This window comes from Spea bombifrons, chromosome 1 (assembly GCF_027358695.1).
Source record: "Spea bombifrons isolate aSpeBom1 chromosome 1, aSpeBom1.2.pri, whole genome shotgun sequence".
Classification (NCBI taxonomy): domain Eukaryota; kingdom Metazoa; phylum Chordata; class Amphibia; order Anura; family Pelobatidae; genus Spea; species Spea bombifrons.
In genome coordinates, this window is record NC_071087.1 from 136804804 (window position 1) to 136819852 (window position 15049).

The window sequence follows — 15049 nt, forward strand, 5'->3', positions numbered from 1 at the left end:
ACAGTCATAACTACAGCAAGCTCACGAATAGTTAATGTTGCCTAAGACAAGGAAAGGCACTGCAGACTACTATGTCAAGTTCTGAATAAAGTTGATGGCTATCTAATCAATTTTTGCCTAACCAGGTATTCACACAAAAAATGTGTTTTAATTTCATGTAGTGTTACAGATTAATTATATCTGTGCTTAAAGCATATCTGTCATTTTTAGATTAAAATAACCTAACCTTCAAAAGATTAAAGTAAAATTAATGCAATTATTTGCTAATTCATTATCCAGGACTATAATTCAGTTACACTAGAAAATAATACATTCTGCAGAATAGTAACCGGGGAGAAAATTGTTATTAAGTTAGCAAAAATATGTACTTTAATAGAAGCATGTCAAGAAGAGCAATAAAAAAAAATACTAAAGTAAAACGAATACTGAATCCACTAGTAGCTCACCTTCATGATGATGACCATGTCCCATCATCATCATCATTTCAGGGCTAACAGGAACAGGAATGTTTGCTATCTGGGGAATGTCCTGGAAAAGCTCAGGATCTCCAGTCTGTATGCATGTCATGTATGAACTTGCATGTGCAGCATCCATGTAATACATGATGTATAAGTTGCACATTTCATCACTAGATGTACCCCTGTATAAAGAGAAGAGGGAAAATAATGAGTAATATCTATTCTGTTGGAATAACATTAATGTTTAGGACATGCCTTTAAATCGGGAATGCCATTTTTTTTTACTATAGCAAATACACATACACTTGTATTTTTGTGAGTTTGAACACTCAGTTATGTGTCTTGTAACTTGAAATTGCTCTGCATGACATTTTTTATTATTGGACTTTTCTCCCAGGGTAACAAAATGCATTTAAAGTACTGAGGTACAGAGCAAGGAGATCTGCTGTTTAGAGTAATCCAATTTAGAGATAAAAATGTTCCAGATACATTGAACCCCCTAGAGTTTACAATCGAATTGCTTGTGAATTGGGAAAAGTCGCACGTAGCTGGCACATATAACATACTTTAGTTTAGATTTTCATGAGAACCACTTGAAATGTCTCTGATTCTATTTGAGCAATTGCTACATACTCATGAGGTATCATATTTTGGCATTTACCTTTGTAGCCTGTATTTTGGTTTTGGTACCGATCAGTGGCTACCACTTTACAACCTGCCTAGACTTGTATTGCCAGATAACAAACCAATTCTTCTGTCTATTATTTACTGATTTATACAGCACCATCATATTCAGAAGAGCTAAACAATGTGTAAACAGAACATGATAAAAGTGTATCACACAACAGGATAGAAACAAAGGGTGAAGAATGCCTTTCTTGAACAAGCTTACAAACCAGGAGGATGTGGGAGTATATGACACAAGAGGCGAAGGTGCAAATGTTTGAGGTTAACCAGCCACACAAGGGTATCGAGGTGTCATTCAACCCAAATGTCCCTGGCCACTCCTGCCTCCCATCTCTAACCTCACCCCTCACATCTTGAGTGTAAATGTGTATATGAAGAGAGAGAGAGCGAGTGAGAGAGATTCATAAGATATGAAGGGTTCATAAACCCCTGCAGCAATACTTAATTCTAAACAGCACATTATCCTCAATGACCCACCACAACTATATTGCTCAACTGTAATTATTACCTCCCCTCTGCCAGAAATCATGCATATTGCATGAAACATCAGGCATATTTTATGTTTTTCCACTGTGAAAAAAATTTGTGAAAAGAAAAAAAAAAAAAAAAAAACATACGTTCCTATGACACTAATGAATATTTTTAGGTATTTAGGTATTTTCTCCTCTCTGTAATACCATGTTTCAATATGTCCACATATAAAAAAGGAAATGAGGAGGACGGCTATTTCTTAGAAAATACAATATGTCAATGCTTTTCCAGCAGTGTCTAGCAGGATTCACTTATTTTCCATGGCAACAGTAATGATACGAGAATGGAAAGAAAGGCTGCTTCTGCGTGTGCTGAAAATAGAGAGCTCCCGATAGACCTCACAAAAGCAGTCACCAGTCTATGCACTGATACCGTGGAAATCGTTCCGTTCATGCTGTGTCGCGTGAAATACCTGTCAGTTTACCTTTTATAGCACTACACACAACTACACAAACACACTACTCAGAAGCTGACCCATGCACACAAGAGACGAGCATCCGCCTAGCGCTTATTTAGCCACTTGCTTGAAAGTAAGAAGAAAAAAAATGTGACCACTTTCCCTGACATTGAGCAAATTTATTGTTTCCCCTTATGTAATTGTAATTTTTTATTACGTATTATACAGCTATTTGATGAACCTGTCATCCACGCCACGTTCATATCAGTAGGTACAAAGAATATGGACAACATTGATGGGGTAGCTGAGAGAGTCCAACCCGAGAAAGCATACAGTGAAATCCAAGTCTGCAATCCATTGGTGACATGGCTTGACATGGCTACAATATGTTGGATACAAAGGGTGTGGTGACAATTGTGTTTGAACTACAAATAAATGCCAATAAGATATTGCAGATTTTGTCCCTCACGGATAACACTATGGCTTGAAAATGTATATAGTATGTGATGAATACAAGTAACCGATTTCTCATACCTACCCAATTCGTGTCTCTGTTGTTCTGCCTTCGCCAGTAAAAAGACACCTGGCTGCTAAGATATCCCCAGCACTAACATCAAGCGAATGCTCTATAGGATAGAATGCCTGTGAAATATGAGGGGGAAAGGAGGAGGTGAAAAAATTTTTGTAGTTTCACTGAACCTGTCAAACGTTATTCTGTTATCATTGTTTAATAAACCATAATCCCTGCAACAATCCACATAGGCTTAATGCTTCCGTCAATTTATTCGGTGGTTCGGAATTCCACGTTACTTGCTATATTATCTTTGTGTAGTTTGTGTAGTTTTCTTGATAAACATACCTGCGGCAGCTGGGGGCTCTGTCTACCAATTAACGTCCACTTGCCATGTCTGATTCTGTAGCCGCTCACCACTTGACCTAAAGCATGCAGAACAAACAAGGTTAGTGAATATACAGAGCTGACAGGGACTCATTAAATGACATGAAACAGGGTTTTAGAAACAGAATTTGATGGCAGATAAGAACCATTCGGCCCATCCAGGCAATTTTTCCTGATGTCAAAACTTGGATCGTAATCAGTCCTGGGTCTCGTCTTAGATTCAGGATAGTTTTATGCCTATTCCACGCATGTTTAAACACCCTCACTTTGTTGAGAGGCTGTTACAATCATCTACCATCCTCTTAGTAAAGTTAAAAGTATTGCTCTCATTAACATGATCTGGAAGGTCTTCAATATTATACAAGCAATACCAAAAAACCTCTTACCTAAATGATGAGTGTGAACTCTGTAGGCAAACGGGTGCATTGTGGGTCTGTTGTAGGCACAGGCAATATCTGCATTAACTGCTGTTAAAAAAAAATAATAATAATGTTATTTAATTAAAACTCCAAATACACACATGTAAACTCATACCTCTAAAGAACTGGGGATTTTTTTGCAGCACGGTATTATTTATATCAGCGGAATATAATGAAGCTATATACATAAATATAAAAACATATTTACATGGGACCCTCACAATTAGGAATGACAAAGCACCACTTGCAGTAGTTACATCTCATTTAGAAGCCTGCTAAGTCAAAGCAACAAATATAGGTCATCCGCCCTAATAGTTATCTAATATGAAAGTATACTAAAAATATTTCTCTGTGTTGCCGCAATCTTTTTAATAGCACCAACCCATTAGCAGGAGTCCACAATTCAATTTTCATGGGGAAAATGTGTGTTTCTTTCAAAACAAGGACATTTCTAGATGACCCTAAACATTTGAACATTGCAAAAGGACAACCTCTGCTATGCACAATCGCAAGTACATGCTTGAATAAATACTATGGAATCCACAGTGAACCCACCCCCCAAAGCAACACTAAACTAAAGTTTATGAAGTCTGGAAATGCCACGTGAATGCCTCATTAAAGCAAGTAATGTTGCATTGCAAAGGGATTGTGGGTTTCCTTTCAAACACACTTTTAACTCTTTGTTATACCCATTATATCACTGACATAAAAATGTGTAGTAGGAAGGTGCTGTGACACGTACTGTGCATAATTTAACCCCTTTTCATTGTTATTTTTTTAAATAGATGCAGCATTAGGAACATCATTCTTACTATTGCTGAATGCCAAACCCATCCCAGGAATAATCATGTAAAATTTTGCATTATTTATATTTTTTTTAACCCCTACGGAAATGCTGGTCATGTGACACAAAAGCAGGCACAGAAGCTAGAAAAAAAAGTTTGTTAAATGTTACTGTGTTGTTTTTATGTGAATAAGCCTTCATAGGTAAGAATAACATGGCCGATCTGCTAACGTTTATTCGCCTAACTTAATGTTTTGTTTAAGTGGAACAGCACCTTTAACTACTGCACAGTATACAAAGCACATGCATTCACTTACCTTTTTCTCCTGGTGGGATTACAGTGTCCACCGACATCATGAGATAAATACCGGCAATCAATGGCTGCCTGGGGACCACAAAAAGTATTGTGTGCAATAAAACCAACATAAAAAACACAAAACAGAAAAAAGCTTCACTGTTCACTTATTTTATACTTCATTTTCAGATAAAGAATACATGTTATAAGCATTATAGGTGTGTGCAGCATGCTTTATTACAACACTTTTCAAAAACCCTATATGTCTGATAACCTATTCCAGGTATTGGGATACGCACAGATACAGGCTGCAGCAAATCTGTTATCTTTTTAAAGCAAATATAAAAAATATATACAGTTTTACAAACACACAGGCTATTAAATTAATGGTATCAGATCCCTTTTAACTGGAGGATAAGAGAAATAAAATAATACATACTTCTCTGGGGTTATCTGCACAGTCACCCCCGTGCAATCCTTATGTTTATCTGTATAATGTGAAGAAGCAGAAGAAGAAGAAGAGACATAATGTAAGATGAAAATATTTTGGCTCCAGGTCCCTCAATAATCAGTTATGGCAAATGACATCTGAAATTACTGGTTATCCATCTATTAACTGCAAATGGAGAGTATAAAAATTAGCTCAGGAAAAGATCAAGCCAGCATTTGAGTTATATCGGTATAAGGCAAGCTCATTACTTTAATACATTACATTTTGAAATATCAGTTCAAAAGGCATGGTTTCACACTGAAAGGATCAATAATGCAGAGCGGAATGTTATTCAACATAGGAGGATGGTGAGACATTTCAAGTCATTTGTGATTGAGATCTCCGGGTTTCCATCTTTGATCAATTTAAACATGGTTTGGGAAAATGAACACATATTGATTATGAGCCTTAATATTCCAGACTCTCAACTGGACATCTTGTGTCATCTTGGGCTTCTGAAAGCCTCAGTGATATTCTCACACAGCTCAAAGGTTTAAGTGCTTATCTGAAAGTGAAAAAAAGCTTTGTAAATTCTGTATCCAAAATCTGTAGCCTGGTTCTTTGTGTTAATCCTGGATTAACCTGTCCAAAATAGAGTACTGCATACGCTTAATAGGAAGCATCTAACCTGATGCTGGCCAACCCAGCAAAAGTACATTTAAAATGCATCTCTGTGCATCATATAGCAGTATTTTCCCAAATATAAGAAAGTGGTTTACTCCTTAAATACCCGGGTTTTGCAGAAGATAAATGTATGGTAACTGGGAAATCAGCAGGGTCTCTAACTGAAAAGCGCAATTTGCAAGAAACCTTTGGCAAGAGTTGCCACAAGCTGTGCAACTTGCAGAAATACTATAAATAATATGGGTTTCAGTAGCATGGCCCCTGAAGAGGAACAATTTGAAACTTCGAAAAATGCTCTGCAGTGCAGAATACGATGGAGCTATATAAATAATAAATCAATACATAATAATACTGGGACAGGGAACACTGCGTACGCTCACTGACACTGATTGCCATACCTGGGAACTTGTGGGCTCCGGCTACCCGAAGCCTACCCATGAGGGATGCGGCCAGGACTGCACACTGACATCAATGGGACGTTCCCCCCACCGTCCTTGGGCGTTCCCCCCACCATCGCAGGAAACAACCTCATTTAGAGGAGAAATGGACAGGGAGTGGGAAGTGTCAAGACCCCGCTCTCGCGACCTGGAGCAATCTGGGTGTTGACCCGGAGAACCGGAGTTTGTCCTGGAGTTCTCCAGTCCAAACCCTGAGAGTTCCCAGGTATGCTGATTTCACATACGGTACTTCTGCAAGTACATGTTCACTGACAGCAAAAACACAGCTGACCTAACTGTCCTTTTTAACATTTCCAATGTACTTCCTACCCACACTGACTCATGTAAACATATAGCAAAGCCAAGCTAAGCATTTCATAGAAAGCCTGCTATATTTGGAAGTATAGGTATAAGCGAGGGTTTCGAGATTAATGGTTTTCAAGCTGTGTTAAACTAATCATTACATATAAATTATAGCATTTTCCACAAAACCTATAAACACATCACATATCTAGATGTTAGGCTGAAGAAGGCATATGATTCTCACAAATGCATTAACTACCAGAGTTCTGTATTTTGTGTTCTCTCTGGTACCCTGGGCCTCCAGTGAGCTACATGAAAGCGTCCTGACCACCTGACTCAGCTCATTCACACAAGCACTTAATGTGCGCTCTCAACAGAGCCGTACAGCCAACGACGAAGCCATCTGTTAACGCTAAGGTGATGTCTACAGAAGGAATTAACTATTTATACTAGTTAGTGTATTGATAGATGTCTATATCTAGCCTTCCTCATAGCAAAAGCTAGCTAGAAGATGGGTAGCGGCTCCGTTTCTGAGTAAGGGTGGTGCTCTTGGGGAAAAACGGTCTACCAAAGAATCGTAGCACCAGATACAACACACCAGTCAGGATGCAAGAGAAGACACTTTATGTTTCGTTGAGTTTTTGGGGAGTTTATATAACCACTTTACCAGGGCAGGGGAAAAGGATTAACACGCAAAACAATAGCAAGGGATTATGCAGACAACATCAGCACCAAAGTAATCTCATCACACATACAACAATGTCAAATACACAACAGAGGCGAAGGATTACAGAAGGAAATACATTAGGAACACTTAAATGTAGCCTGTACGGTGAGTCATCCTTAATAGAAATAGAAATGGAAACGGGAGGGTGAAGGAACAACAATTTACAATTTCTTCCCTGTAAGTCAATGTAAAATTTTCATAGAATCCGTGTCTCAGCTGCCTGTACCAGGGGGCCCTGGGGGTCACCCCAGAAAATGCCTTCAATGTGGAGAAGTCTGTCTTGTACTTGAGAAGGTTGCATCCACAATGAATGGGGTGTGGGCATGCGCAAGAGATCTATGAAAGGGCTTTTTGCCTGGGGAGCTATTTGGTTAAGGACCAGCCCTAAAAAAATTTTAATATAACTGTTTCAGAGCAGATCCTGACAACCCTTTAGATAACCAGGAAAAATTTATTTTAGATATATATATATATATACATATGTTATCTGGAACAAAGAAAAATATTTTTTTAATGTACCATTTTCCTTTTTCTGCAGGAAGCAAATCTACACAGAAGAAATGAAGCGCTGTGGTGGCACATAAAGATAAATGTCTCTCGCACTGCATGGTTAAGTCTGCTTTTACTCATAGTGTCAGCGCAACCAGCATAGCTAATCTGACAATAATTCAGGGGCAACAGTTTATGATGTATAAGCTGTGCTGCCGTTTTTGTTATGACTTATTCTGTAAGGAAAAATCTTTGCAGATACATAAAAAACACGAGAAAGAAAAGGGATCTAAAAGAAAGAACAAACATTAAAGATGTTCTTGTTGAGCAGCTAAAATAGTGGCCTCTTTTTCAGTCTATGGAGAACATAGTATCCAAATATGAGTAAGAAGAAAAAGGAACCCAATAAAACAGTCTCCACAGTATGCCAGTCAAGCTTAAGACTGTTATTTAAATTATTCTTTATTTTAAAGGTTATTTTATTCGTGTTTTTCACTTTTTTTGTTTTACACATTTTTTTTAAAACTACTCCTGAATGGGAAACACAATAAAGTTTTCCAACCTGTACCATGAATTAGTAGCGAGAGGTTTCAATACGTCAATCTTTCATCCATCTACCCTTAAATGGGAACTGTCACCTTTAAGAAACTAACCATTATAACAAAACAAAAAAAAATACCTTAAGAATAATATCATTGATAAATGTATAAATGCCAAGGAAGCAAAACACAAACATAGGCCACTTATGTAGAGGAGATCTGGTGCAAACCGGTCATCATGTTCTAAGCAAAAGCCAAATGGTGCTATCTGTTTGAATGTATACAATAATAAGGTCCTCTTATTTTGTTTTACATGCAAACACAGAGGAATTCATCAGAATTCTCTTTAAACTTTGTCTACCCGCCCCTGTGACTTGCCTTGGAGGAGATACATTTTGGTGCTGCGACTGGAATCAATGGGAGCAGTAGCAGCCAATCACATTTATGCTATTTGAACACTGATGTTTTGCTAGCATACATGCGATTCGCTGCTGCCACCCTCAGTAACTTCAAAGAAAGCAGAGTTCCCATCAAGTTCTAATGAGCATGTGCAGGAAGCAGGCTTCCTACGTACACTTCCTGGTTTCAGTAGAATCCGCTGGGGGAGGAGTTAAAGGAGACAGAAGTCACTTTTTTACTCCAATAACTAAACAATGCCTACATTAATATGCATGCAGAAAAGTGCACTGGAGTCCATGCAAAATGGACTCCCAGCACAGAAAAAAAACATTTACAACTGGGGAACCAGACTGTTCTTTCATGAAGAAAAAACAAATAAAAAATGCAGTTTACCTCCCAACGACCACATGCTACATTATGCGACAGAGCTGGTCGTGAACACTACAGGAGCAACGATGTTCAGAAGCAAGTGAGTATCTGACGTGAACATTGCCAGCGCCCCCAAAATGTTGGCAACTGGTTTTGTCCACCAGGACAGAGAGAATCATTAAATATAGGGAATAATTGCAGAAGATGTAGAGGTTTAAGGGCTATTTTAAGTACGGTTTTATCTCAGATGTAATAGTTTCTAAGGGGCTCCCTGACCATTTTACAAGTACCCAAGTGGGTAGCTGTATCACAGATTCAGAAATTCAGGTTCTGCTCTATCACACTAGATTTGGGCAGACTAACCATTAGAAAAGTATGTTGTGAAGGACACAAAAATGAATGAATATATATATATATATATATATATATATATATATATATATATATATATATTGAAACAGCTATTTAATGTCATTGAAAGCTTTACATCAGCAGCTCAGATATTGATCTGCATGTTATCCAGTGTGCAGCATAAATCAGAAAGGCTTTCCCTATTATGGAGGTCAAGTGCTCACCGACACCCGTTAATATACTGTTAACAATATTTTTTTGCTTTATTAAAAAGTGTTTTATATGTCAATTAAAGACAAAGCTAGTATTTTGAAATGACGCAAATGTTTGTTTTTGTTTTAAATAAAAGCTTTTACATGTAACCAATATCACATTTAATCAATAAAACATTAAACGCAGAATGGATTACTTCCATTCTGCGTTCATGAAAAGCAACATTATTATTCCACTTACCGCGGAAAGCACTAACATCCCCATAATGCACCTGAAGCACAAAATATTTACTGCCCCCTTCCCCTCCGACTCTGAATCCAACACCTGTATCAAACACAAAAGGCGTAAACAGCAGCTTTAATACAATTTTCTATTTTTTTACATTTTGTATTGGCATTTTTGAGGAAATATTTAATATTCTATTTTGTGTTTTACTCAATATATCATGCAATGGGATTTGGGGTTTGCTTTAAAGACTGGGCATTTAAAAATAGCATATTATATACATCCTGGTTCTCCACACATTTAGACTTTGATGACTCTTGTAGGAAAAATTGGAAAGAAACATTTGGCTCCGAAGAGAGATAACACAAATATGACACACTGCAGTAATCAGATTTGATGAGTAAATGAACAGAAAAAAACACTATATACCTTTTGGAAGTTTGGTGGGTGGCGCATTTCTTGCCCACGCATACATGATGCTTGACTTGTCTGCGCATGTCCCAGCACTGCAGTCCCTGTAAAACAAACAATACTAGAATCAAAACTTATTCTCCCGAAAACAAATCAGAATGGAAAATAAACCCATGTTACCGCTTTAGACATGCATTAATTCAATATGTCTGAACATGCTTATGAAAATTGTCTTTGTTATGCTTACAGAACTGAAGAAGACTTCTGATGTTGAGCAGGACAAGAAACCACACACTCCAGTTATTTTGCATACCTCCAAACAGTGCTGCTTTTAGGGGGAATAGTCCCACTGTTCTAGGTAGCTGCCCTTCTGACTGGATTTTGCTGAGAGTGGAGAGTATGGGCCTGTTGGGAGATCTTATGATCACCCCTGACTGGCCCAGGGAGGAGAAAAATCAATGAAGATCTGTCCTGTTGCAGCACAGACCTCCATTGCAGTTCCCACTTTGCCTCCTTGAGACACTAGCTTGCATGGTGACTATACGGGTAAGGCGATGGGTGGCCACAACAGTATCTAAGTTATGTGTCCCGACACCTGAAATGTAGGGGGCAGAGCCAGACTGGGGATAACTAAGTGGTCCTGGTACTTTAAGGCCAGTGGCCATCTACTGACATGCATGGACTGACCATTTGGCACAGAGGGCCAATTCCCGGTGGCCAACAACACCACACACTCATCCCACCTGCTGTTTCAGACGCAGATCAGGTACTGCAAGGTACACTCTACATGAGCATAAACGGAGACTGTGGCGACATATACCAAGCAGTTGACCTTACTTAAATCCGCGCACTACATATGGAGCTATGTTGGGTATTTGCGTGATGTGCCAGATGGCCAGGCCGGATATGCCATTTTAGTGGATCTAGATCAGGGATAGTCAACAGATAGCTCTTTAGTAATTATGACGTTACTTCACAGCTGAAGGGTGTCCGGCCAGCATATGTTTGAAGTTCCATGCATGATTGTGGGACTACAACTCCCACAATGTTTTGCTAACATCAACAAGAAAAGTATAGATGGTTGTAGCCTGAGAGATTCCTGTTAGCTAGCCCAGGTTCAAAGGTTCCAAATATTACCGTATTTTTAACTATAAAAGATGCTTGTTTTAAAAATAATGCGATAATGCTGTTGCATGTTAAGCAAATGCATTCCAAAAGAAAACAAGGTTGGGCTACCAGCGAGAAGGGATTGCTAGCTGGCATGGGCCTTCAGAAAGCAAGTGCAGTGCTGCTCTAATACACGTTTGTAATTCATTTATCTGCTGGGAACAATTTCTTAGCGTCTACTTAAAACCCACCCTCTTCTAATGAATAACATCATTGAATCAGGTATTGGCAAACATGCTATTACTACTGCTTGGCAAGTCTCCCATATTTATAGTCATTTAATTAGACTGTTTTTGTTCTAACCAATAAAGCACACATCTGTCTTTTTCTTCCCACCATACACCGAACAGAACATTAAAAAATAAAGGGTCGTGTGGCCTGAAGCTTTGTTATGGTTGCTGTAATGGGGGTTGGTGCACATATCAATGCAAAGGGGGCAATGGCAGGGGAGGACTGCAAAAAGTGGGGCGAGGAGGATTGAAGATGAAGATAACAACGAGATGAAGCAGCAAGAATAGCTCGGAGTCAGTGAGATTCTTTACGGTCACGTCACTAACCAAACTATTTATTATGCAGGGACAGCTAGCAGAAAGAGTCTGGACCACAACTCCCCTGCCAACTAACACCCAGGGTCATAATGAGAGGGGAGCCTGGTCCGGGGACAACACAAAAACTGTGCGTTGTCTGATTATGCCAGAATACAAATACTGGAAAGTGCATCTGACGCAATTACACCAAATATTAACCTCAGTTGGGATCAGGGATTTCTGTGCAAACAGTATTTCCTAAGATCAGGTCCATACATATTAAGCTGTACTTTGTTATGACAAGAAATGCATAGTGTAATTGCATCAATAACTCAGAGATTATGTGCAATACAAGTATGAGCAAAAATAACAAGCTTCAGATTTTAATATGATAGACAAATAATTAACAGCAGCAAAAAAAAGATGACTAACTATTGTTCAATGGTAAACAATGGTGGCTTTTCGGGTAAGACAATACTACCACCTCCAGTCTGGGGCCAAGCCATTTCTGGGGTATCCCGTCCCTCCCTGTACGTCTATGACACGATCACAGCCTTTTAGGGATTAACGTTCTGCATCTTCAGCCCCCACAAGCTTGTGGAGACCAAATCACAGCTGTGCTCCTATGGAGCACCATCATTGAAAGAGTAAGAGAAATGTCTTCAGCAGCAATGACCAGGAAGTCAAAAGTGCTTCCAGGTATACTGCTGTCGGTTAGACTCGGTAGCCAGTTAGGAGTGGGTGAATGGTGATCAAGTCACTCCTGACCATTATGAGTGATCTGATCATTATGGCCACCACTTGATGTCCTCCTTCTATAAGTGAAAGCTGCCACAGTGAGCAGGGACATCCAAAGTAAAGGAAAAAAACAAACAAATTATGAATAAAAAAACCAAAACGTTTTATTTCTTAATACATCATTATTGCAAACTTATAATTTTATTATCCACACTGCATCTAAATAATATTGTGTATTGTTGTGGATTTTGGACAGGTTTTTTGTCTCTCAATGAAAAATGAATGCGGCCAACGCACACATTCTGAAGAAATGGCCCGCTGCAGAAAAAACATGGGCGTCCCTGCTATATGCATTTCAAAATATTTACATTAGATGCTTACATTTAACTCCTATGGCCTTAAGATGATTCATTATACACAAGCCTCAAACAGGCAAATCAGTAAGATCTAATGAGGTACAAATGCAATGTGAGGGGTCTGGATGATCCATTACGCTCAGATATGTTATTTATAACACAAAGAACCTTGCTTGTCTTGGTATTTGACTGTAATTCCTTAGTCTAATGAGCAAATCCATCAACTTAAGTGCAGTTTATGCGCCATATATGTATGCATCTCACGTGTTAAAATGATTCCATAAGCAAAAGCTATCCATGTCTTTTTATAGCCTTTGCAATATTTTACTGCTTTTTGCCTCTAACTTTGCCATATATTTTGAGCATATATATACACACACACACACAAATATGTATACATACATATACAAACATACCGTATTTGCTCGATTATAAGACGACCCTGATTATAAGAAGACCCCCCAAATCTGAATATTAATTTAGGAAAAAAAGAAAAAGCCTTAATATAAGACGACCCTATAGAAAAATACCAGTAAATGTTAATAATTTTTTTTAATAAAAGCTATGACTGAGAAAAATATTTTGGTTTTATTTCCTTCTATTTTCCAACCTGCCCCCCCAGTTATGCACATCTGCCCCAGAAATGCCTTATACCCCCTTTATGTCACTGTGCCCCATGATATGCCTTTTAACCCTATATGCCACTGTGCCCCATGATATGCCTTTTGACCCCCTATGTGCCACTCTGCCTCCAGAAATGCCTTATACCCCTATATGCCACTCTGGCATTAAGGGGGTTAAAAGGCATATTACAGGGCAGAGTGGCATTTAGGGAGGTTTAAGGCATTTCAGGAGGCAGAGTCGCATTAAGGGGGTTAAAAGGCATTTCATAGAACACTCTGCCTCCAGAAATGCCTTATGCCACCCATTTAACACCCCCCTGAAAAACGTAACTCCCATTACTATACTGTATACTGAGCTGCCCCTGCAGCTAAATGCCCTGCTGGAGATGTGCTCATCAGAACACATCTCCCTGCTCATCATATACTCAACAGTTAGACTCCAGTGTGCAAGTGTGGAAAGTCCTGCCATTAATTTCAATGGAAGCGCTTTCCTCCCACCGAATACTTTAATATGTCTGCGTTCATAGTGGTGGTTGTCAGGGACAGTAGACTCTCCCTTTAACAGTATATGTTTTAAATCACCCTTTTTTAATGTCTCAAAACTACAAGGTACATTGTAGCATTTGTCGGAGAAAATATGAATGGGGCAACATTTTACAGAACGTATCAATTGTAGGCAGAGTCTGAGCAATCAACATAGTAGTATTGTTGTTTCTAATGTCATAACGTCAGTGATAAAAATAAAATATTTTACAGAGCAGGTGGAGCTGCAGCTTTAGAGAGACAGCAAGCGAGCCAGAGCAAGAGCGGTAGAGAGAGTGCAAGAGTGAAAGAAGAAGAGTGAAAAAGCAAAAGATAGAGAGAAAAAAATGAAAGAGAAAACTGGTATAGTCCATTTTTTGTCACATTTAAGTAACTTTAGTCGTCATGCAGACATATGACCAAAGGAATCGTAATTGTCAGTCAGCATACATTACATACCAGTAATCTTCAGTGGAAGAAGGTATGTTACATCCAAACAGAAGCATGTGGTGCGCAGTATCCATACTGGCATGAGGCCTGAAGTCAACTAAAATGCAAAGGAATGAAAAACATGAGATGTTACAGAAAGGAAAGACAATTTTTTTCCCCTTATTATTTTAAAAGGCTCTAGTTTGTTTTTCATGCCCGCAGTCACAGGGTTTATTCTCGGCATGTTTTTAAATACATTTTTTAAAGCATCAGCGTCATACAAATACACAAGCATTGTTTTCTAATCAATTTAATGCAATTATTTATCTGCAAACTCACTCGTCTTACCATGTAGATGTTGGCTCAGAGTAGTGAGACTGATGAGTTTCTGGTGGATTGTGGCACTGGGTTTTTTTTTTTTTTTTATAGGGCTATTATAACCATAACATTGATGGGTAAAAAAGACTTTATAATATGAACTACTAAAGCTGCCATGGACGATGGACATAGTGACACATGGTATAGATTTTCTTGGTCATTGATGCCGTTCTGATAGATGGGTAGATATAATGGATTTAACCTATAACCCAATTGATTTACAAGGGATTATTGGGAAAGTTCAACTGTCTTATTGCAACCAT

At 38.6% G+C, this 15049-nt stretch overlaps 1 protein-coding gene across 5 annotated transcripts in view; it reads right to left on the reverse strand.

Moving 5' to 3' along the window:
- Positions 1–15049, reverse strand: part of PAM (peptidylglycine alpha-amidating monooxygenase) — an 87074-nt gene that overhangs the window by 47173 nt on the left and 24852 nt on the right. For 4 of the 5 annotated variants that reach the window (XM_053474568.1, XM_053474559.1, XM_053474549.1 and 1 more), the window contains exons 5-13: positions 14439–14526; positions 10065–10150; positions 9651–9734; positions 4909–4957; positions 4492–4559; positions 3358–3438; positions 2933–3009; positions 2612–2715; positions 447–640 (exon numbers count right to left, since the gene is read on the reverse strand). In XM_053474568.1, coding sequence (XP_053330543.1) covers positions 447–640; positions 2612–2715; positions 2933–3009; positions 3358–3438; positions 4492–4559; positions 4909–4957; positions 9651–9734; positions 10065–10150; positions 14439–14526 — 831 coding nt within the window. The remainder of the gene's footprint in view (positions 1–446; positions 641–2611; positions 2716–2932; positions 3010–3357; positions 3439–4491; positions 4560–4908; positions 4958–9650; positions 9735–10064; positions 10151–14438; positions 14527–15049) is intronic. The other variant, XM_053474540.1, reaches the window with a different exon arrangement.